Source organism: Rhinichthys klamathensis, unplaced genomic scaffold, assembly GCF_029890125.1.
Source record: "Rhinichthys klamathensis goyatoka isolate OS25496 unplaced genomic scaffold, OSU_Roscu_1.1 h1tg000125l_1, whole genome shotgun sequence".
In the NCBI taxonomy this organism is placed as follows: domain Eukaryota; kingdom Metazoa; phylum Chordata; class Actinopteri; order Cypriniformes; family Leuciscidae; genus Rhinichthys; species Rhinichthys klamathensis.
In genome coordinates this window covers 594,211-619,183 of record NW_026606662.1, presented here as the reverse complement: position 1 = coordinate 619,183, position 24,973 = coordinate 594,211, and the positions used below count along the sequence as shown (strand labels likewise).

The 24,973-nt window shown below is 40.3% G+C and overlaps 1 protein-coding gene across 3 annotated transcripts; it reads left to right on the top strand.

Annotated features, from left to right (window-relative positions):
• Positions 1-749: 749 nt before the first annotated feature.
• mthfd1a (methylenetetrahydrofolate dehydrogenase (NADP+ dependent) 1a, methenyltetrahydrofolate cyclohydrolase, formyltetrahydrofolate synthetase) lies at positions 750-24,973 on the top strand. Of its 3 annotated transcripts, none has more exons than XM_056256254.1 (27): positions 750-1,117; positions 1,250-1,359; positions 2,167-2,251; positions 3,136-3,195; positions 3,275-3,328; positions 3,616-3,752; positions 4,590-4,690; positions 6,214-6,350; positions 14,148-14,259; positions 14,358-14,485; positions 16,081-16,178; positions 16,284-16,457; positions 16,671-16,807; positions 17,430-17,476; positions 17,563-17,670; positions 17,762-17,836; positions 18,777-18,869; positions 19,044-19,178; positions 19,252-19,320; positions 19,467-19,578; positions 20,280-20,419; positions 20,573-20,614; positions 20,858-20,958; positions 21,158-21,335; positions 22,323-22,430; positions 23,223-23,375; positions 24,443-24,973. In XM_056256254.1, exons 2-27 carry the CDS (start codon positions 1,259-1,261, stop codon positions 24,512-24,514), a joined length of 2,757 nt encoding a protein of 918 aa, XP_056112229.1. In that variant the 5' UTR covers positions 750-1,117; positions 1,250-1,258; the 3' UTR covers positions 24,515-24,973. The 3 variants fall into 3 exon arrangements, with proteins under 3 accessions (XP_056112229.1, XP_056112227.1, XP_056112228.1); XM_056256252.1 differs by having other exon boundaries at positions 750-1,147; XM_056256253.1 differs by having other exon boundaries at positions 750-1,147; positions 1,247-1,359.

Here is a 24,973-nt window from a genome sequence, read left to right as displayed (position 1 = left end):
CCTTTTTAACCCAACATTTGGGTTTGTCCATATTTGACCCAAATTTGGGTTAAAACAACCCAGCATTGTTTAGAGTGTATGTTTAACAAAAAATAGTGACCCCCATATATAACAAAAAGAGAATAATCTGTCAAAAATGCCTTGAATAAACACCCAAATAATGAATACCATATGCTTAGACTAAATGGTTGAGTCTAAAATCAAAAAAAAAAAAAAAAATCAAAAAAAAAAAAAAAGGATTGAGTCTACAGAGCAAGCGTCTCAAAGTTGTTATGCAACAGTTTCTCACCAGTAGGCGCTAAAGTTAACAACAACCAACCAATAAACGTGTCATGATGTTCTCAAGTTTCTGTTGTCAACATTTTCTTTAATCGAACAACGTATGTGACATATGTAATATCATATGCATATGTTTTAAATCAATTTATTTTTTCTTTGCTTGTGCCATAAATGCATTTTTTTAAAGACTAGGCTACACTTGAAATCTGTAGCACTTCAAACTTACTAAGTGAAAGTTTAAGACACACCTCATCTATATCATTTTCAGCATCGTGGCAGAAATGCCTTGAAACAAACAAATACTTGTACGAGTTTGCAGGCAGCACAAACTGTAAACACAAAAACCAAGTGTTTAGACTTCTCTGCACTCGACTCCTCCCAGGCACCGTATGATTGACAGCTGTTTTGAAGCATACAGAGACGTGAGAAGGGGGGACTCTGATTTGGAGATCACATGCTGCAGTTCTTTCGCAGGCAAGAAAGAAGGAGGGAGCAGAGCTCAGAGTCCCAAGAATGCTCCTCTCCCAGCTCAAGGGATCCCTGATTGGCTGCCTGGCTCTTTGCTATGAAACATCCCACTTCCTTTACAGCCCAGCAGTTGTATTTTAACCTCGGCTCTTTGGCCCTGTGCAAGCTTTTTCCGCACACCATGTGATTGTTTGTTTGTTTGAGCTTGTCTAAGCTTTGCAGCCTTGACAGGGCTCCTTTATCAGCTTACTTCCCCACTCATACTGGAATAGTGTGGAATGCCGCAGCTGGACCCAGTGATAACACTCTGGTTTGGGAGCTGCGCACTGCACAGTTTCCCGTGACAGCAGAGGAGAAGCGCGCAGATCGGGTGTGCAGGCTCCGTTTTCACACAGGACAGGTGTTGATATCTGTAGAATACCGAAGCAGCTTGATTTTTAGGTGCTTGTTTTCTCTCTATAGTGTTTCCCTTCTAACTTTGCCTCTGTGTTTTGCTCAGTAGCAGCTGGATATGTTTGCCCTCACTGCCTCTGTGCTCCGGCGAGGAGCTTTGAGGTACCGGGACAGCCAATGCACCATGGCAACCATTGTGTCCGGAAACAAGACCTCGCAGTAAGTTTGAGTGTTTAAGAGGCCCTTCAGGTAGATCAGGGGTCTTTAATCATTTTCAGGTCAAAGTCCCCCTTTTTTGATATAGAAAAGTTACATATTATATGAAATTGAATTGCATTTTAAGGCTGGCCATATGCTCATAATATAATACTTGAATTGTTACATAGATATATTAATATTAAGTAATATAATAATTTATACATTTATTTATTGTTATGCATTGATGTATACACATTGCATTTTAAGCCTGGCCATACACTCATAATATAATAATTGAATTACTAAATGCAGGTATTACTAGTAAGTAATATAATAATTAATATATTAATTTATTGTTATTTATAGATATATACACAATCGTTCGAAAACGTTGGGTCAGTAAGATTTATTTTGCTAGATTTAATGCATGGATGCATTAAATTGTTGAAATGTGATAAAACATTATTACACAAAAATTATATTTCAAATAAATTTTGTTCTTTTGAAATTTATATTCACCAAAAAATCCTGAAAAAAAATGTAGGCCTATCACAGTTTCTACAACATTATTAAGCATCACAACATTGTCATTGATAATAATAAGAAATGTTTCTTGAGCATCAAATCAGCATATTATAATGATTTCTGAAGGATCATGAGACACAGAAGACTAGAGTAATGATGCTCCTTCACAGAAATAAATGACATTTTAAAAATATAAAACAATATTAAAAATTATATTATTTGATCAATAATTTGATAAAGAAAAAATCCCCCCTTTTAAGACCCTGGAGGTAGATCAAATGGCATTCCTCTCTGTATGTCCAGACAGGTGAAGGAGCGATTGAAGAAGGAGGTAGCAGAGATGAAGACTCAGTTCCCTGGCTTCAGGCCTGGCCTGGTTGTGCTGCAGGTCATTCTGGACATCTTGCTTATTATTTTGGTCCATATAATACACCTTGTGGTGATAGCTAGCTTTATAATTTCATCTCTCTTGATATTCTGACTCATCTTTCTTCTTTTTCTCTCACTCTACTCCAGATGGTCATTTGGTAATGTGCCATTTTCTTCTCTCTCACGGTTGTGGGTGTTTTGTTAAAATAGATAATCTCTCTATGGCTTTATGGTCATGCGTTGATAAATGCAAAAGTGTGCAACGTGAAATAAAGGTGTGTTAGTTTAAGGTCTTTGGGATAAGATAACATTGATATGGTGTGTGACTCATGTCTTGATTCATAATACTGTAACCTCACTGCTTGTTATGTGTCGTTTTGTTGTTCTTTTAAATATTTACGGTCTGTTTTGATAAATGCATTTGACCATTACATACAAATAACTAAATTTAAAACAATAAATAAATAAAATGCATTTACATTTCAGTATCAAGATGTAATATATATTATAAATATCTTTGTTTAAATATTCATATACAGTAATTTCACAAATATTCAATGTAATAAATGAAAAATAACATGCAAAATAGTTATACTTGAATATATTTGAATGTTTTTTCATTATATGTATATATTCGTATAAGAAACTAGTATAGAATATTAAGCATAATCTGAATTATTTTTTTTAAATCTCAAAAATATTAAAATACTTAGATAATACAGCATTATTTTTACCAGTATTGTGTGAGATCATAGATATATTAGACATATTAGATCAGTGAGTTTGCTGATTCTGTTTTTCAGGACGTAAACATGTAAAAATATATATATATGTATATATATATATATTATTACTATCCTCTGTGCTCTCATGTAGCCTCATGTAGCCTATGATTTGTTCTAGGTCGGGGACAGAGATGACTCAAACCTCTACATCAGCATGAAGCTCAAGGCAGCGGCTGAGGTTCAGTGAGCTGATTTAATAAACAGAAATCATTTTTAACATAAACCTCTCGCTGACACTGTCTTTCTCCCTTACATAGATTGGAATCAATGCAAACCACATTAGGCTTCCCGAAACAGCCACAGAAGATGAAGTAAGAGAAACAGGCCTCAAACAATAACAAATGTGTGATTCACCTCATCTCATTTTCTATCCTTTCTCCTTTCATACATGCGCCATTGCTCACAATTCATTATAATGAAAATTAGAGCTGTGGGAAATCTTCTGTTCATATCAACTTTGAGCCATGCAGTTCAATCTCATCTTGTTCTGGTCATAGATCAACAGCATTATAAACTATTAATAAAATGTGGCCCACAGCAAATTAAACTTTGTTTTGTGAGAAGAAGTTTGAAGGCTGATGCCACTGATTTTCTTAAGGTCCTACAAAGCATAGTTGCAGTGAATGAGAACCCTGCGGTTCATGGTCTCATCGTACAACTACCTCTTGACTCCATCGGCCCAATAAACACAGAGAAAGTGACCAATGCTGTGGCCCCAGAGAAAGATGTTGATGGGTAAGTCTCTTTTTTTTTTCTTCAAGAAAGATATGGTGCAGCTGTCAAACTGACATGCTTGAAATGTTTGTTTGAGGAGCACAGCAAGAGTATGGGGCAAATAGTGGATTTTATTATTATTAAACTAACTGGAATAGACAGGTATACGGGTCCGACAGACTGCTAGTTCTAGTTTCCAGGTTTAAACACTTTGCTCTCTTATCTGTATTTTTCCACCCAAAGTCAGAGAGCGAATGTCCTCTTTGTAGATGTCTGTGAATATTGGCCCTTTTTTTACTGATTTCAGATGAGTTATCTCTGAGTAAAGTTTGAGGGGCAGCTGAGTCTAAAATCTGCACAAATAAGCAATATCCAGCTGCAGGATCTTTACACATCCTCATGATAGTTTCATCAGCCTCAAGCATAGATCAGTTGTGTTACTGATTTAAAATGTGTTCCTCACAGTGTTTACTGTGATTACTGACAGGAGAACTGAGCTATATTGAGCTTTTTGGGCTGAAAAGGGCTGGTAATCATTTTAATACCTTGGTGAGGAAGAAAAGGGGTTGTAGTAAGACAGAAATCTTCATAACTGTTTGTCAAGATTATGTTTCAAAAATATAGTTCAAATAATCAATAATACAAGCTCACAACAATGGTATCATAAATGTAGCTTCTTTTTTGTTGTTGCTCAAATCACACTGTGAAATAGTGTATTTTTCATGCATTGCGCAGCAAGTATTCATGCCTGCTCGATATCAATTTTCAGGAAAACTTCCTTAATGCATGATATATTTAAAAAACAAACCCTCCACAGAACATTGAACTGTATATTATTTGATTTGTCTTCCTCCCCAGCTTGACCAGTATAAATGCGGGGAAGCTGTCTCGTGGAGACCTGGGCAACTGTTTCATCCCTTGCACTCCTAATGGCTGCATGGAGCTAATCAGTCAGACCGGTGGGTGGGAATCTTGTGAACCTTTACCCAAGAGCTCTAGCTCTTTCAGTCAGAATCATAGCACGATTGTCTAAGGGGCCTTCATACTACAGCACAATCAGTGTGCCGTGTCATTGGATAGGTGTGAGATCTATATATACACACACAGAGAGCAATGCCATCTGATGACTGGGTGATGAAATGAGCTGTCACCCTAAGGAAAGGAACGAAGGATCCAGAACAATCTTTTTTTGCATCACATCTAGATGAGTCAGAAAGGAGCTCTGATCCAAAACCTAGTGAGCTTCCTTATTATCTACTGTCTACATGGACAGCATCTCCATTGATAAGCTTAAAAATACAACAAAAATATTTAATCATACAGTTCCTTTTTATTGGTGTTTTGCAGTCTTTAAAGGACAAGTTCGGTATTTTACACTTGAAGCCCTGTTTCAAGATCGTTTCTGATTAAATAGAACAGTTAAGATTAAAATTTGGACACATGCTGCTGTCCCGAGAAATTTCGGTTTCTGTGGTTGCACCCCCCAACCTCCACCATGGTTGCATAGGTGCACAGAAACAATCCTTCCTAAAACGCATTAAACTTTAGTTTACAAAGACGTTAAACTCACCGAGTGGTCAGGGGTGTTCATTGATTTGCTCACACAAAAATCGCTGAAAAAGACGCTTTCCAACAGGTTTTATCGTAGATTTTGTCCAAGTCAAGTGGAGTTGTTCAAAAACTACGATAAAACCTGTTGGAAAGCATCTTTTCCAGCGATTTTTGTGTGAGTTTAGAAACAGGGCTTCAAGTGTAAAATACCGAACTTGTCCTTTAATAAAATATACACCACCGTTCAAAAGTTTAGGGTCGGTTAAATTTTTTTATGTTTTTAAAAGAAGAGTCTAATCCTCAACGAGGCTACATTTACTTTATGAAATATACAGTAAAAACTATAATGTCCTGAAATGTTATTACAAATTAAAATAGCCGTTTTCTTTTTTAATATATTTTGTAACATAATTTATTCCTGTGATGGCACAGAATTTTCAGCAGCCATTATCCCAGTCTTCAGTGTCACATGATGCTTCAGAAATCACTCTAAAATGCTGATGTCCTGCTTAAGAAACATTTCTTGTTGAAAACAGTTGTGCAGCTTCATATTTTTGTGGAAACATGATACATTTTTTCAGGATTTTTTGATAAATAGAAAGTTGAAAATGAACAGCATTTATTTGAAATTGAAATCATAATAAATGTCTTTACTGTCACTTAATTGCTGAAAAAAACCTAACTGACCTCAAACGTTTGAACGGTAGTGTACACACTTTTATTCGCAACCCATATTTATTTTCTATAACCTTGTCGACCATCTTGTCTTTTTTTTAAAGCTGAACATATTGCAATGAATTCTGCCTTCTCCACAAACCATACATGTGTTTCTGCTTTATAATTTGACTCAAGCAAAGCAGGACATTAAGATACAAGCTTTTAGAATTTTCAGAAAATGCTGCCTCTCTGCAAGTGTGATTCATGTGTGCAGGTGTGAGTGTGATGGGAAAGAATGCTGTCGTGATCGGCCGCAGTAAGATCGTTGGAGCTCCAATGCACGATCTGCTCTTATGGAACCACGCCACAGTGACCACCTGCCATTCAAAGACCCTCGACCTTGCTGAACATGTTGGTTTCATCTGCTTCTCTCATTATCTTTTATATCCCTTTTCCCATTACAGTTTTGAATATGAGCAATTCCTTTTCGAATGGGAACACTGCGTCCTCTAGAGGGCACTTTGTGGAACATCTCCGGAGTGACTGGTGTCTGAAGCAAGTGTTTAAACGCAACAATGTCATTGGCCGACAACAGTCCGTGACGTCACATGATGTTTTATTAACAAAGTTCGGGAGGAGCACGTTCAGATAATTAAACCTAATTAAACACACGTGGAGCACATTCAGATAATCAAACCTAATTAGACACGAGTGGTGCTTAATCAACGAGTTAAGCGCTGTGTATATATACAGCAAACTTACCTCCGTTCATTGACAGTTTAACAGCATGGACAGTTTAACAGCATTTGGCCCCGCAGTACCTTCCTAACATGCCCGAATCGAGCTCTTCCCGTTTGATGAAGAATCTTTCGTCCTTCAGGATTAGGAATCTTTGCCACAATCCTCTGGTATTATCTCGTGGGCGTCAGGCCAAACAAATGGGTCCTCGCCACCGCGGGCGAAACATCAGCAATCTACTTCCGCGTATTTCTTTAAACTGTCCCATTCAATAATTCCTGCCATAGAGAAATGGTCATAAGGCAATGCCGCCCTCTTAATTCGAAGGAACGGGTCTTCCTCCAGCGTCAGGCCGCCGCAGCAGGCCCTAAGTAAGCCGCGCTGCAGATTCAGTCCCGGTCAGTCCACACTCAACATCTGCCGGGTCAACTCTGTGAGTGCTCAGCTCAAAACCTTTCGTTTTCTGTCCCTAATTGAACTTCGTATCACTTCAGCTGTTGAATCACGAGCAAGTTATGCTATCTGGATACTAATTTTGATCGGGGGAACACGCGTTTTAAATAGTTTCCGTACAAATGATTTGCCGTTCATTAACGCGATGCTTCCTTTTGGTAAACTCACACGTAAACAATAGGTCGCACATTACGTGCAGATTGCACACAGAATCATTAAGAACCTTTCGTTAACACCGTCCTGCAATTTATTTACAAAAATCGCTTAGAAACTTAAAGTTATAGCATAAATGTATTTTTATTTTATTTTTATTTTTTGAAGTAGGTAGGCTAGTTTAAAGCCACAGTTTCACTATTGGTTTTTCTGATTCAGAACGAACAAACCGGCAGGGAATATGACCCATAGAAATGATCAAAATAAACGAAATAAACTGAGAAAATAAGAATATTTTCGTACGTTTAATAATCGATCTCTCAGCCCCGCACAGTTTCTGCTGAGCTCGGGATTCCAATTGCACAGGTTAAAACCATGGGTTCAGCCACGCCCATTTGAATTCTGGGCATTAACTTGGATACAGCTGTTTTCCAGGTCTCACTGCACAAGAAAAAATCGATAGGATATTTTTGATCTCGTCCACCTTCCCACTGTTCTAAAACGCAAACTGCTATCTTTGCTCGGCCACTTAAACTTCAGATGCACATAATCCTGCAAGGATTTAATCTCTCACCTCCTCTTCGCGTTTTTGATTAACGCGCAAGAAGACGAGCATCGGCCCACCAGGCCCCAACCTACTCCTCCCTTTGCTCAGCCTCACACCAGAGGAACTCAATTTGTCCAGGTAAATTTCTCCACTGCCGCAGCAGTGATGTCTTCTCCGCTCCCGCAGGAGCTCATTTCTCCAGGTAAGTTTTCTGCTCCCGCAGGAGCTCTGTTTCTCTGGACACAAGTTCGACCCATGCTTTTTGCTTAAAGTTGAAGACCCAACTTTGTGTATGTTTGGTAAAATTCCCTTATCTGTCAAACATGTTTTATTAGATTGTTCTGGCCTTAACGCAAGCGAATGCTCTTTTATGAAGTTTCTTCATTGAAGGACATATTTAATGAGATTATGCCTGAAAAGGTTTTGGATTTTTTATCATGTTAATTTAAATATATATATTATATAATATGACTTGTTTATATTTGCTTTGTTTTTATTGTATTTATATGATATTTGTATTTTTGTGATTGAATTTTTGCCATGAAAATAGCATCTGCTCCCGCAGGAGCTCTGTTTCTCTGGCTATTTTCTCCACTGCCGCAGCAGTGATGTCTCTGCTCCCGCAGGAGCTCTGTTTCTCTGGCTATTTTCTCCACTGCCGCAGCAGTGATGTCTCCTCTGCTCCCGCAGGAGCTCTTTTTTCTCCAGGTAAGTTTCTCCACTGCCGCAGCAGTGATGTCTCCTCTGCTCCCGCAGGAGCTCTGTTTCTCTGGCTATTTTCTCCACTGCCGCAGCAGTGATGTCTCCTCTGCTCCCGCAGGAGCTCTGTTTCTCTGGCTATTTTCTCCACTGCCGCAGCAGTGATGTCTTCTCTGCTCCCGCAGGAGCTCTGTTTCTCTGGCTATTTTCTCCACTGCCGCAGCAGTGATGTCTCCTCTGCTCCCGCAGGAGCCCCTTTTTTTCTCCAGGTAAGTTTCTCCACTGCCGCAGCAGTGATGTCTCCTCTGCTCCCGCAGGAGCTCTGTTTCTCTGGCTATTTTCTCCACTGCCACAGCAGTGACGTCTCATCTGCTCCCGCAGGAGCTCTGTTTCTCTGGCTATTTTCTCCACTGCCGCAGCAGTGATGTCTCCTCTGCTCCCGCAGGAGCTCTTTTTTCTCCAGGTAAGTTTCTCCACTGCCGCAGCAGTGATGTCTCCTCTGCTCCCGCAGGAGCTCTGTTTCCCTGGCTATTTTCTCCACTGCCGCAGCAGTGATGTCTCCTCTGCTCCCGCAGGAGCTCTGTTTCTCTGGCTATTTTCTCCACTGCCGCAGCAGTGATGTCTCCTCTGCTCCCGCAGGAGCTCTGTTTCTCTGGCTATTTTCTCCACTGCCGCTGCAGTGATGTCTCCTCTCCAGTACCTCACTATTCAGAATCAATATTCCTGTTAAAACCCCTACGTGAGGCCTCTTTCTCTGTCCAGCGAGCATTGGTCTCCCAGCGGACGTTGCATACATCTATGTTTCCTCTTTCTCCGTCCAGCGAGCATTGGTCTCCCAGCGGACGTCGTATGCATCTGTTTCCTCTTTCTCTGTCCAGCGAGCATTGGTCTCCCAGCGGACGTCGCATACATCTATGTTTCCTCTTTCTCCGTCCAGCGAACATTGGTCTCCCAGCGGACGTTGCATGCATCTATGTTTCCTCTTTCTCTGTCCAGCGAGCATTGGTCTCCCAGCGGACATTGCAAGCATCTATGTTTCCTCTTTTCTGTCCAGCGAGCATTGGTCTCCCAGCGGACATTGCATAATTCTGTCCAGCGAGCATTGGTCTCCCAGCGGACATTGCATAATTCTGTCCAGCGAGCATTGGTCTCCCAGCGGACATTGCATGCATCTATGTTTCCTCTTTCTCTGTCCAGCGAGCATTGGTCTCCCAGCGGACTTTGCATGCATCTATGTTTTCTCTTTCCCATCCAACAGGTATCGATTTCCCAGCGGACAGCAAGAAATCTCCAGTCCGGGCTTCCAAAAAAAAAAAAAACGCGCCACTCCACCGTCAGCCGGTAGGGCCCATCAGCCCGACGCTGTGAGCTGCTCCCGTCGGAAGCTACATGGGCCCTCCTGGTTGGGCATTCCCAAATCTTGTCAACCAGTAGGGCCCGTCCGCCCAGCGCAGTGAGCTGCTCCCGCCAGAGGCAACACGGGCCCTCCTGGTCAGGCGGCATAAATCACGCTGTTCATCGGCCGGTAGAGCTCGCCTGTCTGACGCTGTGAGCTGCTCCCGTCGAGAAACGGTGCGAGCCCTCCCAACTGTTGTTCCAAATTACGACTGCTCCCCGTTCGTGAGCCAGCAGGCCCTCCTGGTCAAGCAACCAGGCTTATTCTCAAAACGCCAGCCCGCCAAATTCTCTGCGTTTTGGGGGGTCTTTAGTCTGGCGGCTGTCCTTTGCTCTTTTTGCCTTTTGGGGGAGTACTCTGGGTTCGGGAAAAATTCCGAGCTCGGAGCCCTCCCCCCGGACAGCACGCCAAATACGCATAATCTTTACTCTGTTTAATTGATGTAAGTGTGAACTCGTGAAATGATGTTTTATTAACAAAGTTCGGGAGGAGCACGTTCAGATAATTAAACCTAATTAAACACACGTGGAGCACATTCAGATAATCAAACCTAATTAGACACGAGTGGTGCTTAATCAACGAGTTAAGCGCTGTGTATATATACAGCAAACTTACCTCCGTTCATTGACAGTTTAACAGCATCCCTCCACCACCCCATCTCCTCACTTACAGTCCTAATACTCTTACAACAACGGGGGGAGTACTCTGGGTTCGGGAAAAATTCCGAGCTCGGAGCCCTCCCCCCGGACAGCACGCCAAATACGCATAATCTTTACTCTGTTTAATTGATGTAAGTGTGAACTCGTGAATACACTTTTGTTTTGAAAGCGTCATTTGGCTACAATGGATGCATGCTCTGACAAGCATTTCAGGAAGTGTGTGCCACCATATCAGTGTTATCTGACACCAGACGATACACATGACTTGTGCGTCATTTGTTTTGGAGAGGATCATGCGCGTTCTGTTCTCGAGGGTGCAGAATGCGCTGATTGCTAGGGCTTTTATATGAAGAAGCTCCGTTCACATCTATACCCTTTTTTGAGGGAATAAGGACAGGCGTCTACACCCCGCAGTTCGGGACCTGCTGCAGCCGAGGCCCAGCAGAGACTCAGATCGTGGGGATCACTGGTTGAGCTTGTGATTCAGAGGGTCTTTCTGATGAGTCCTCAGCTCCCCAGAGAACCCATCTCTGGGCCATGGTAAGAAGTGGTTATTGCCTGAGTTTTGCATCCCTTCTCACTGGTTGAGCACCCATCATTTGGAGTGCTGGCTTTGCAAGATGCTGACTCTTGGTCGGACGGGGTGGAACATTTTTCTACTAAAATGCTCCCCTGTGGTGTTTAGAGGTTGAACCAGATCCCCCTATATATATTCAAGGCATGCCTCCCCCTCTAATGGCGGGTTTCTAAGTAGGCAGCTTCCTTATGTTTCATGAAGCACGGCTGCCTCCCAACAGGTAGGGTTTAAAAGCAGGCGGCCCCTTCATGAGTCAAATCTAAGGTTGAAGCTGCCTCCCCCTGATTAAGTAGACAGCTCCCCTAATGACAGGAAAGGAAACTACAGTTTTCCTGTGTCAGTTTTCCCTTAAGGGCCCTATTTTAACGATCTAAGCGCATGGGCGTGTCCGAATCCACTTTTGCTAGTTTAACGATGGGAAAAATGGTCGGCGCGCCCGGCGCATGGTCTTAAAGAGTTGTTCCTATACTCTTAGAGTAAGTTTAACGAGGTTCAGTTGGAGACGGGAACCGGCGAACATTCAACAAGTTTAATAAAGAAATAAATACAAAAATTAAAGTATAAGCCAGCAACCCCTCGCGGACGACTGCTGGCTACACAAAACAAACACAAAATCAGGCCTGTTCCTCTCTCGATCTTCACTGTCGTCGCTCCTCCGTGAGAGATACGAGACCGGTGTGTCGCTCATTATCAATCACGCCACCGGCCTCGCACCGTTCTCCCACGGCCATAGACCTCGTCCTGCTCGCCACAGAAATCAAAAATCAATCAAAAACCAATCAGAGTCTCATCTCCCATTGCCTTTAAAAGCCAGTTGTGCTCGCGCCATTGTGGATTTCCTATTTACATGGCGGAATTTGCAAGCGGAAAAACTGAACGCTTCTCTAGCGAGGAAACGGATCAGCTCGTGCGCGAGGTTAAAGCTTGGACCCGCCTATAGGTGCATATTACTAACGCGCTCTTTAAATAACAATTTGTTTTTTACTTTAGACCAGGTTTCAGTTGGTCAATGGCACAGTCTATTTCAGTTGCCTCAAAATAGCAACACGCCAACAATGCGTCCGAACACACCTCGCTTTCAGACCAGCACGCCCATGGGCGCACAAATGGGTGCTAATGCATTTGCTATTTAAACAATGTGGCACAGGATGTGAAAATGATAATGGCGTCGGGTTGAAACTAGCAAAAAACACTTGCGACGCCTGGCGTATGATAGGGCCCGATGTCTGGCATTCAGGCTGACATTACCAGACCTTGAGCTCTGCTCGTTTTAGGGCTTGGAGCTTGGGTGGTGGCCATACGGAATTGTGTCATTGACAGTTCCGAGAACCTGAGTGAGGGAATCTGACTCTGGCATCTAAGTCTGTTGAGTCCTTGCTTGTGCTTGTCACAGTCAATTAGGCAGTCATACCCTCATATAATATGACTTGTTTATATTTGCTTTGTTTTTATTGTATTTATATGATATTTGTATTTTTGTGATTGAATTTTTGCCATGAAAATAGCATCTGCTCCCGCAGGAGCTCTGTTTCTCTGGCTATTTTCTCCACTGCCGCAGCAGTGATGTCTCTGCTCCCGCAGGAGCTCTGTTTCTCTGGCTATTTTCTCCACTGCCGCAGCAGTGATGTCTCCTCTGCTCCCGCAGGAGCTCTTTTTTCTCCAGGTAAGTTTCTCCACTGCCGCAGCAGTGATGTCTCCTCTGCTCCCGCAGGAGCTCTGTTTCTCTGGCTATTTGGCGTATGATAGGGCCCGATGTCTGGCATTCAGGCTGACATTACCAGACCTTGAGCTCTGCTCGTTTTAGGGCTTGGAGCTTGGGTGGTGGCCATACGGAATTGTGTCATTGACAGTTCCGAGAACCTGAGTGAGGGAATCTGACTCTGGCATCTAAGTCTGTTGAGTCCTTGCTTGTGCTTGTCACAGTCAATTAGGCAGTCATACCCTCAGCATGGCGGAGTGGACATTGGTTCCCCAAAGTGTCCTCTAGAGGATGAGTTCCCATTCGAAAGGGAACTTCTTAGGTTAAAAATGTAACCATGGTTCCCTGAGAAGGGAAATGAGACACTGCGTCTCTCTGCCATGCGTCGGGCCAGCCTGTCTACGTCTCCTCAAGACAAAGAAGATGATGTCTATTACAGGGGCCCTTATATACTCACGGTTATACCAGTTGTGACATCACAGACTGTTGCCGGCCAATGACATTGTCCCGTTTAAACGCATGCTTCAATTCAATTCAATTCACCTTTATTTATATAGCGCTTTTTACAATACAGATTGTATCAAAGCGCTTCACAGTGATAACATGAAAACAATATAACAAAAACAATATAACAATATAACAAAGTTTGTTTCTAAAAGAAAATTGCGTCAACGTCCACCTAAGTAAGGCAGATCAATAATATTATTGAATATTAAATGTCCCCAACTAAGCAAGCCAAAAGCCAAGGCAACAGTGGCAAGGAACCAAAACTCCATCAGGTGACAGAATGGAGAAAAAAAAAACCTTGGGAGAAACCAGACTCAGTCGGGGGGCCAGTTCTCCTCTGACCAACGAAGGAACAGTGCATGATTCGGGCAGCATTACAAGTCAGATTGGAATCGGAACATTTAGAGTATTTGTCCATTTCCATCTTTTGGAAGTCCAAGTAATCACGCCGGTATTAAGACGAGTTGTTGAGGATCAGTGCCGTCCACCATAGAGAGTCCAAGATACCAAGATACTTCAGACACCAGTCACGCCAGAGGCATTCCCCAAAGTGTCCTCTAGAGGATGCAGTGTCTTCTTCCCCTTCTCAGGGAACCATGGTTACATGCGTAACCTGAGACTTTCTTCATCTAGATTCTACAACAAAGAAGAGCTCATGACATAGTGAGATGTATTTATCGTTTGCTTTTTTGTTGTTGAGTACAGACCTTGTGCAGTTTGGTGTAATGAATGGAGTGCTGGAGTGAATGGAGTAACTTTCAGTGTCTTGTTTTTTTTTAGGTGGGAAGAGCAGATATCTTGGTTGTGGGTGCTGGCAGAGCTGAGATGGTGAAAGGAGAGTGGGTGAAGGAGGGGGCGGTGGTCATAGACTGTGGTATCAGTCATATACCAGGTCTCTCTGCTTGACTGTATCTGCTTGTCTAAAGCAGTTACGGAATATTAAATAGCTACTGGTTTTAGCTCACGTGTTTACATTTAACTCACACACAGACCGCAGTAAAGCCAGTGGGAAACGAGTGGTGGGGGATGTACATTACTCCTCAGCTAAAGAGCGAGCTGGATACATCACCCCAGTGCCTGGTGGAGTCGGACCCATGACTGTAGCTATGCTGATGAAGGTATCATTTCAGGAGCAAATGACTCTAATTGACTTGTTTGTAAAGTGAACAGCAATTGATCGTTCGCAAAGACCCGCCCCCTTTAGTTACTGTTGCTATGTCCGACAAGCTACGCTGCTCTCACGCCCCATCATGTTGTCACGCAGTGAAAAATACATCACGGAGCAAAGAGGACACTGACAACGCATTGACAGACAGGACAGACCAGGTTACTTTTGATATGAAACAGTCTCAACTTTCAAATGTGGCAATTTTTTAAAGAAATTTAAACAATAAATACCATTTTGTGGCTCTTTAATGTGTCTGACAGATCGCTGTAGAGCCTCAGTTAAAGCTGCTCGTGAACCGATCATCTCTTCCTTCTAGTTAATTTATAGAAGCAAATAAACATGGGGAATGTTGTTTTAACCGCGGAAAGACGTCAGTCAGTCAGCAGTCGATTCACTCCGTTTTTCAAGTTCAAATCCTCCAATGTTAATGTACTAACTCTCCTGACTGACCTTTGTCACAAATTAAAAGTTTATAACGGTCATAGTTGATGCTTCTGGAGCCCCTAAGGGGACATGGTGGTGGAAAAAAATATGAGATGGGAAGAAAAATAATAAGTCACTGGTTTGGCGTTCTCTTGGAAATGTTTTGCTTTCCCCCAGAAACTTTGCGTTAGCTTGCAAAACCTTTACATTCCCTCGCAAAAAATTGTGTTCACTCGCAAAACTTTTTTTGTTCTTTGCGAGCAAACGCAAAGTTTCTCAGGGAACGCAGAAAATTTGCGAGAGAACGCAAAACCGTTGCCTGCCATCTCATATTTTTCTTCTTCACCATGTTCCTTTAGGGGCTCCGTAGATACTGTATTAGAGATGGGTCATTATTAAAATTCTGGCCAGTAGAAATAAGCTTATTATTATTTTTTATTTTATGGCTGATATTGAAATTCTAATTAATGAATAAAAAAATTAAAACCATTGACTAAAAATTAAAACCAAGGGAATCACAACATTATAAAATACACTACTACTACTGTTCAAAATGTTTGCAGCATTAAATAGATCAAAAGTGTCAGTATAGACATTTATAATGTTACAAAAGATTTCTATTTAAAATAAATGCTGTTATTTTGAACATTCTATTCATTAAAGAATCCTGAAAATAAAAATGTTTCCATTTAAATAAAAAAAAATTAAGCAATACATCTGTTTTAAACATCGATGATAATCAGAAATGTTTTTGAGCACCAAATCAGCATTTTAGAAGGATTTCTGTGGGTCATGTGACACTGAAGACAGGAGTAATGACTGCTTGAGAGGCTTCTTCCAAAAACATTAAATCTTAATGACCCCAAACTTTTGAACGGTAGTGTAAAGTATGAAAATGGATGTACATTTTGAGATTGGCTAAATATTAAATGTTTAAAGTGGAGGTTTAAGTAAGCATTTGATGACAAAATATCATCTACATTTAAAAATATGGGGAAGTGAGCTTGCTGAGTTAAATATTGACTAATGGAAATATATATTTTTTTAAAATATAATATTGGCCGACAACTGATATTATTTGCTTTTACAAATGTTTGTTATTCTCATTTGGATTTGGATCAGAATACAGTTGAAAGTGCAAAGCGGTTTCTGCAGACATACACTCCAGGGAAGTGGAACATAGTGTTCACAAAGAAGAAACCCCAAGAGCCTCAGCCCAGGTACTGTCGGGCTTGCTTGCTATTATAAAGATTATTTAATTTAAGCATATTCTGTGAAGTTCATCATGACTTGCTGACCCATGTGATGCCAATTGCTTTTCCTAGTGATGCTGCAATCTCACATTCATGCCAAAGCAAACCAGTCGGTCAGCTTGCAAGAGAGGTGGGCCTGTTTTCCGAAGAAGTGGAGCCATATAGCAGAAGTAGGGCTAAGATACGACTGGATGTTCTGAAACGCATGAAGAAACAGCCTGATGGGAAATATGTGGTTGTCACTGGGTAAGATGCATCTTGAAATATAATTATGTACATTAGCATAATCTTATAGGGTAGTAACTTTCCACAAGCACCAAATGGGATCTTGCAACACTCCATTAAGCCTGGGTCACACAATGCATTCACATCCAGCTTAAGCTCTGTCTCTGAGCAATTCGCCAAACAAACTAAATGCATTGCTTTCAAAGTCAATCCATTCTGTGTTACTGTGACCAGAATTACTTCTACTCCATTGGGCGAGGGAAAGCGCACCACCGCTCTCGGACTGGCTCAGGCATTCGGGGCTCTCCTGAATATCAACGCTTTTGCTTGTGTGCAAGAGCCTTCCCCAGGATCCTGTTTTGGTGCTAGGGGTGAGAGACAAACATTTGTTTTTTTTCTCAAGTTTCCAAGATAACTACTGTAGAAGCTCATTTCCACAACATAAGAAAAAAAATCATGCTTTGGTAAATCGTAATTTTGAGATAAAAAAAGAAGATGTGAATGATGTGAATAATAACAAAAAGTTGAAATTATGAAATAAATTTATAATTATGATAATTACAGTACACCATTTTGAATTTTTATGTTATTACTTATCTAATAATTTTGACTTATGTCATAAATTAAATTGAGATAAAACGTTAGAATTATGACAAACGCTAATAAGTCATACAAAGTTGAAAGTATGAAATATAAAGTCAACTAAACTCAAATCGAAATTGACTAAATAAAACTAAAAGTTATAATTATGACATTAAAAGTCACCAATATCCCTTAATATCTCACAATTGCAAATTGATTACAAACATTTGTAAACTTATATTTCTCATAATTTCTTGCCATGCAACTTAATGTCTCACAGTGTGGCTTACTTCTTATTTTAGTTTACGGAACTCACAATTACCCATTTTAATTTAGACTCTGAGACAAAAAAAAACAGGCTTTTATAGCTTAAGTGGCTCAAAAGATTTGTTGGTTGCTTTTTGTTTACAGGGGTTGCTGTTGGAGGTGGATACTCTCAGATTATCCCATTGGAGGAGGTATGTTTGAGTTCCTCTTGTAGCACAGATTCAATAGAAGATATTCAAGTTCTATTTGATTAAATATGCTAACACGTTGATCCCAGGCCAGCCTTCAGCCTTCAGGCCAGAATGAGCTCATCTCTGCTGCCAGTAGAGTTGTGATGGACACTATTAAAGCACATGCTCACTATGAGACCAAGCTTTCTGATAAGGTCAGGTTTGTGTTTGATATGTGTGTGCGGTTATACTCATGTGTTTGAATGGCTTGTATTTGGTATGATCTCATATGCTTGTATCTTACAGGCTTTGTTTGACTTATTGGTTCCTCTCAAAGAGGGCCAAAGATCTGTCTCCCCAGCCCAGCTTAGCCGGCTGAAGGTAAGTCATAAGCCGCGTTTCCACCGCAGGAACTTTACCCAGGAACTAGGAACTTTGGCCTGGTACTCGGTGTGTTTACACCGCAGGAACCAGGGTCTAAATGAAGTTCCGGGTAGATATTTCCCCCTCCGAAAGTCCCTGCTCGCGAGGTAGTACTTTTTCAAAGTTCAGGAACTTTCGCGGGTGGGGCTTGTGCGCTGAACATGCTGATTGGTTGTGTTCACGCCGCATTATGATTGGATAACTCCGCGCAGCATTTTATTTTAACCGGAATTTTTAGAATCTATTGCAGTTCGTGGCTTCATGCAGTAATGAAGTTCCATGCAGTAAGAGTTGTCTGTCTGCAAATATGGAATTTAATAAAAATAAAAAAGGCAGCTGGACCGACGACGAGATTCAGGCTTTATTAAGCGTATTTGCGGAAGAGAAATTTTCTGCGCGTTCGTCCCAGCCTTCTCACGGTCAATGTCCGCAATAGCTGATAACATACGCTGTCTAATTTTAGATCTAACGTTAGCATTACGAGCTTTCTGAACACGCTTTAGTATCAGTGCTCGTCTCTTTTCTGCCGTTTTGTTAATTACCTGGTTAGTAAACCAATACATCTCAAACAACTGCAGCACAGTGTGAATCTCTTCCATATTTATTATAAATGTGGCGCTCAAAACTGATTACTGTCTTTTACAGTCTACTGTCCGTCACAAGCAAGCAATGAGCAGTCGCGCGCAGTTTACCCGGTACTTTAGACCGCGATGTAAACGCAGAAAGCTACCGGTCTGGGGCAAAAAAAGTTCCTGGGAAAAAAGTTCCTGGGACAAATTGTTCCGGGCAATTGCGGTGGAAACGCGGCTATAGAAAACACAGTCTAGAGTCAAATATTAATTTCAAAACCACTGCAAAAGTATGATGACATGGTCACTGTGTCCTTTATGACCTGTAGAAACTGGGCATTGAGAAATCTGACCCCTTGACCTTCACAGGGACCGAGATAAGACGTTTTGTCCGATTGGACATTGACCCAGAAACTACAGCAGTATGTATCAATATCACAATGTAATTTTGTCTCTACATTTGACCTAGTGCCCTTCTTGATAATGTAATTCACATTGTATTATGTTTTGTGTATATATATATACAGTGTATTTTTGTACACATGCATTTTTTTTGGGAGGGTGATTTGTTTACTTTAAGTATCTGTGCTGTTCAGGATTCTGACTCTTTGGAAAACGAGATCATGGCTATACTGTCACTCAGCAGCAGTGAAGAGGAGATGCAGCAGAGGCTGGCCAAGATAGTAGTGGCTACAAACAAATCTGGATATCCTGTCACCACAGAGGATTTAGTCAGTATGTGTTCATGTGTTTGTGTGTCTGTATTATGCGTGTGATCTAATGCACACAACTTTGTCATCACAGAATGTCAGTGGCCCATTGGCCATGCTATTGAAAGATGCCCTTAAACCTGTCTTGATGCAAACTGTAGAGGTAAGATTTAATAGCGAAAAATGTTGCATGACCGATAACAATGTCATTGTCATTTTTCAGAATAAATATTTTAGAATCACTGCACAGAATCATTCTTATTTATTTCAGCTCTGTCAGATTCTGTCTCAGCACATCTTTCTCTCTAGGGTACACCGGTGTTTCTTCACACCAGCCCATTAGTTGACATTGCCCAAGGCAGTCCTTCCATTCTGGCAGACAAAATGGCTTTAAAAATGGTCGGATCCAAAGGATTTGTAGGTGAAGAAGAATTACACTTTATATTTTTTTATGAATTTTTTTTTATCATTCTTTCATTCTTTTTAAATGCTGTGCACTCATGTTAGAAAAAATACTGCACAAATACACTACCATTCAAAAGTTTGGGTTAGTATAGGTTTTTTAAAGAAATTAATACTTTTTTTCAATAAGGACGAATTCAATTGATCAAAAAAGACATTTTTAATGTTCAAAGTAAGGATTTATATTTAAATGCTGTTCAATTTTCTATTCAACAGAATCCTTCACGTTTGTTTTCCACAAAAATCCTAAGGAGCACAACTGTTTTCAACATTGATAACAATAATAATGTTTCTTGAGCACCAAGTCCTCATATAAGACTGAATTCTGAAGGATCATGTGACACTGAAGACTGGAATAATGGCTTCAAAATTCAGCTTTGCCATCACCAGAATAAATTACATTTTAAAATATCATTTAATATATTTTTATATATTAGAAAACAATTATTTTAAATTGTAATCATATTTCACAGTATCACTGTTTTTACTGAATTTATCATCCTATAAATGCAGCCTTAGTGAGGATAAGAGACGTCTTTCAACGTTAATGTACAATAATTCACATGGTCTAGGTTTCTGGAAAATAAATGGCAAACACAAATAAAACTGCCACAATATTCAAACTCTGGCTAATCTGAAGCTACTTTCCTCTCTTTTCAGTTACTGAGTCTGGTCATGGGGCTAACATTGGCTTGGAGAAGTTCTTCAACATTAAATGCCGCTACTCTGGCCTGCAGCCTGATGTGGTAGTGATGGTGGCCACTGTTCGTACCTTGAAGATGCATGGCGGCGCCCCCCCTGTGAGTCAGATCCACAAATCTATAGATAGATTTCCGTTACGGGTTCAATTGAACAAATGACACATCAACTGTTTATTAAATGATCAATCTTGTGCTTGTGACAGAGGCAATAGCTTACATTGTCTTTATGCTTCTATTCTTTCTTGCTTATAGCTTCAAGCAGGTTTGCCCCTTCCAAAAGAGTATTCACAGGAGGTAGTGCAATCTTTCAGCTGCCACTTTTTGGCATATTTTTAATCTCTTAATATTTTAAATATGTTTATAACCTATAATTTACTGACAACCATTTAATGTTCAGTTCTAAATTTTGATGATCATCAGTCAGGTGGAAGCCGTATTACTGCAAGAAAATTAGGGGCACATCATTCTAATTACATGCATGCCTATGAGTAGATGAGTTTATATACCACATGACTTGAGGTGTTTTCTCCAATGCAGAACCTCAAGCAGCTGGAGAGAGGCTGTCGTCACTTGAGGAGACAGGTGGAAAATGCACAAGCTTTTGGTTTGCCAGTGATCGTAGCTGTCAACAAATTCAGGTACGACATCAAGCAGCCAACAAAAATTATAAATATGTATAATTTTATCGCTAATATCACTAATTATATTCAGATAGTCTCTCAGTTTTTTTATCCATTGTACACTAATCGTATGCTCACAAGCCAATCTGAACCACACACAGCCCTCCCACTCTGAGTGAATGTGTGTGAATATGGGCTCTGATTGTATTTGGCGCAGCTCTGACACTGACGCTGAGCTGGAGCTGGTGTGTGGCCAGGCGAGGCAGGCTGGTGCCTTCGATGCAGTGAAGTGCACTAACTGGTCTAAGGGGGGCGCTGGAGCGTTGGCTCTGGCCGAAGCTGTTCAGAGAGCAGCAGATCTACCTGGACGGTTTAGGTTTCTGTACGACTCGCAGGTAAGAAGTGGCAGAGTGGGTAAAATCTGCTCAGATACATTTACATTTATGCATTTAGAAGGCACTTTTATCCAAAGTGACTTACAAAAAAAGAACATAAAATACAAATAAGGTAACCAAGGTTTAAATCTCACAAGGGATCATACACTAATGTTACCACTGAAATGATATCTGTTAGCGGCATCATTAAATGCCTTATACAAGTATACAGTACTCAGGATTTTTTTTTTTTTTTTTCATTACCTAAGGTCCTTGTGCTGTTCTTTCCCACACATATTCTGAGATCAATTAACACTTTATATATAGAGCTGTTTCATTACCAGCCAATTACTTTATCATGCATGAAATCTTTTTAATTGAAGGTCTAAATATAACCAGTATAAAAACTGTTCATCACACATTATACCAATTTAGGCTAGGAAGACGCCTGTGTGTATTAAAGGAGAACTCCGGTCAATTTTAACATTGAGCTCATTTTTTTGTACATTTGGAGTCCTGTCAGTACAGACAAAAACGACAAAAATCGGTGTTGCCTACACCGTGTTATCCTCTTTTTAAAATTCGCACCCTGTTGACTTCAATGGGGCAAGTTCTAAACCTGCTTTTAGCCTCTTAACAACCTTAATGTGTCATTACAAGTGCACAGCCATGTGAGTGGTGTTATTAAGAGTGACCACGGTCAATCTGACTGCAGCAGATGTGCAAGATATTAATAAAAATGATGTTAATTTAGCCAGCTCACATACCTGTATTTACTTCCTGTTTTCGTTCGAAGTCCACAGTAGTCGATTGTCGAGTTCGCGCGCGCGATCATTTGTAACTATATAACTAATGATCGCGCGCGCGAACTCGACAATCGACTACTGTCTGTACTGACAGCACTCCAAATGTACAAAAAAATGAGCTCAATGTTAAAATTGACCGGAGTTCTCCTTTAAGTACAGAAAGATTCCATAAGCACAAATAAATGTTGTTTTTTTCCTCCAGATTCCAGCTGCTGATAAGTTAAGGATTGTGGCACAAAAGATGTACGGTGCGAAAGATATCGAGCTCTCTCCAAAAGCAAAGGAAAAGCTTGCACTTTATACAAAACAGGTGAGCTTCCTTTACACAATAGAGTTCACACAGAACGCATTTTTCCATTCCAATGCGATACTTTTCCATTTTTTCCCTGTGTAAACGTGCTAGACGGTTGTGTATAACCGTTGCATTTCGCCTCTTGCATCTTTTGCAGCGTCTCTTTCGCATGACACGGTGTTCTAAAAACGCGGCGCTCAAGTTAAAATCAGTTCAACTTAAAAAAAAAAACGTGTCTCGAGACCTTGCACGTTTTCCCCATTTCATTGCCTAGATCTCACATTTTTCAGAGCAAAAAAAGTTTGTTTAATTACATATACATGCAGTGATTCACATAAATTTCTAAGATATTTGCTTCATTATAGAACGAACTGGATTAATGAGAAGTTCTCCATCAAATGCAATATATACTATGACACAAATACTAACACTGTTGGTTAATTAATGTGAGTTGGTTAAAATTAGTGGAAGCAGCTGTTGAAAGTTAATGAGAGGTTTATAAACATATGGTATGACATATTGTGGATACTTTAAGTGGAAAATGTTGTGTACCAGATTGTTGAAGAGATAGGTTTGACTGTTGTGAATATGTGTGTGTTGTATTTTGTGTGTATAAAAAGAAGGGGGGTTCTTGTTATTTTGGAAAATTATTGGACTTCTGGGAAATGTCAATGTGTTCTTTAACACATACTCATTCTGCTTCCAGAAGCTCTAAACTTGCACTACAGTATTTAATGCATGTATCCCTGTCTATCTGAGGGAGTGTAACATTCTCTCTTATTCGACTTCTCTCTTTAATCTCTCTTAAAGGGCTTTGGGAATTTGCCTGTTTGCATAGCCAAAACACACCTGTCCTTGAGTAATGACCCCATGATGAAGGAAGAACCCACCAACTTCATGCTGCCCATAACCGATATCAAGGCCAATGCTGGCGCAGGTTTCCTCTCTTGTCTGACAAACTCGGTGAGATTTATAGTACTTTATCTATCCGCAGCAATATTATATATATACACCACCGTTCAAAAGGTTGGCGTCAGCAAGGTTTTTTTTTTTTTTAAAGAAATTAATACTCTTATTCAGCAAGGACACATTACATTGCTCAAAAGTGACAGTAAAGACAATCATAAATTCTAATGTTACAAAAAATATATATTTTTGAACTTTCTATTCATCAAAGAATCCTGTAAAATATATCAGTTTCCTAAAATTTAAGTTGTAGTAATTACTGTAAGTAGTACAAATGTTTTCAACATTGATAATAAGAAATGTTTCTTGAGCACCAAATGTGACACTGAAGACTGGAGTAAAAAATCTTAACAATCCCCAACTTTTGAATGGTAATGTATGTAAAGGCTATATTTCTCACACCTTGGTGGTGTACATTAAAACACTACATCAAATGAGCCCAGTCACATTAAACTATCTTCCCATGCCTGAAGAATAGAAGGAAAAAAACACAACAATAAAGTGATTGTTGTTGTCAACCGTGTTTATGATAACTGGCTGAACATACTAATGGAAGATTAAATGATGAGATTACATGAACACTAGGGTGGTTAACCTCTAGTCAGATGATGTCATTGACTAATTTCTGTCCCCTTTAGTCAGTCGCTCATCGGGTGAGTCTACATTGCAGAAAAGAAAGAGAGAATATTTGGTCACACTTGTTGTGGATATTTTTATCCAGACACGTTGCTAGGCTGCATGCTGTGCTGAACATGAGCTGTTCCACTGGTGGTCCAAGTGACCTTATCCAACGTTTATGTTCATTACAGATTACAAATGCAAGTCAATTTGTTGAACTGCTCTTCAGGGTAGCAGTCATATCCGTATCCATTTTTGGTTAACTTGGCTCAGGATGGTTTTCTTTAGCTTGTCGGACAGGTTTAATTTTTTTCTGTTCATTGCTTGAGCTAGCTTTTTTTTATTTTTTTTCGTCTCTGGAAAACAAAACATAATGGGGTGTGTTATTAAGATAGTCTCCTTCATGATAACACCAGATTGACTAATTTCTTCAAACTCTCCAACAGACAAATACAGAAATGGATGATCCAATGTGGCCCTGTTTCCATGGCAACAACCTTTACCATGACAGCAAGTAGCTCAATGGTTACTTGCTAAGGTGGGAAAGCTGAAATTGGTTTAATTAATGGTCAATCAAACTTTTAATAACTGGAAAGAGACACTTTTCTTTTTAACATGGCTAAATGATTTTTAAAACTTACAAAGACATTCAAATCATTGCATCAAATTCGAGCACCAAATGGTCAAAATATAGACCATTGTCATGTTTTGCTGTAATTTGCTATAAAACATCCTATGTAAAAAAACAACAACAACCCAGCTATTTATCAATATCGTTGTCACTATATTATTTGTAAACTGACAAATGATGTTGCTGTGTACAGTATTTTAATTCACTCCAGATTTCACAGTTATTACACTGGGCTCCTTGAACCATAAGATATTTTTAGCCATGACTGAGCTTTAGCAGCACAGAACCAATTGTCTGTCAGTATTTTTCTTAGCACATTTACGCTGCAGTTTGCCAGTATTATTGA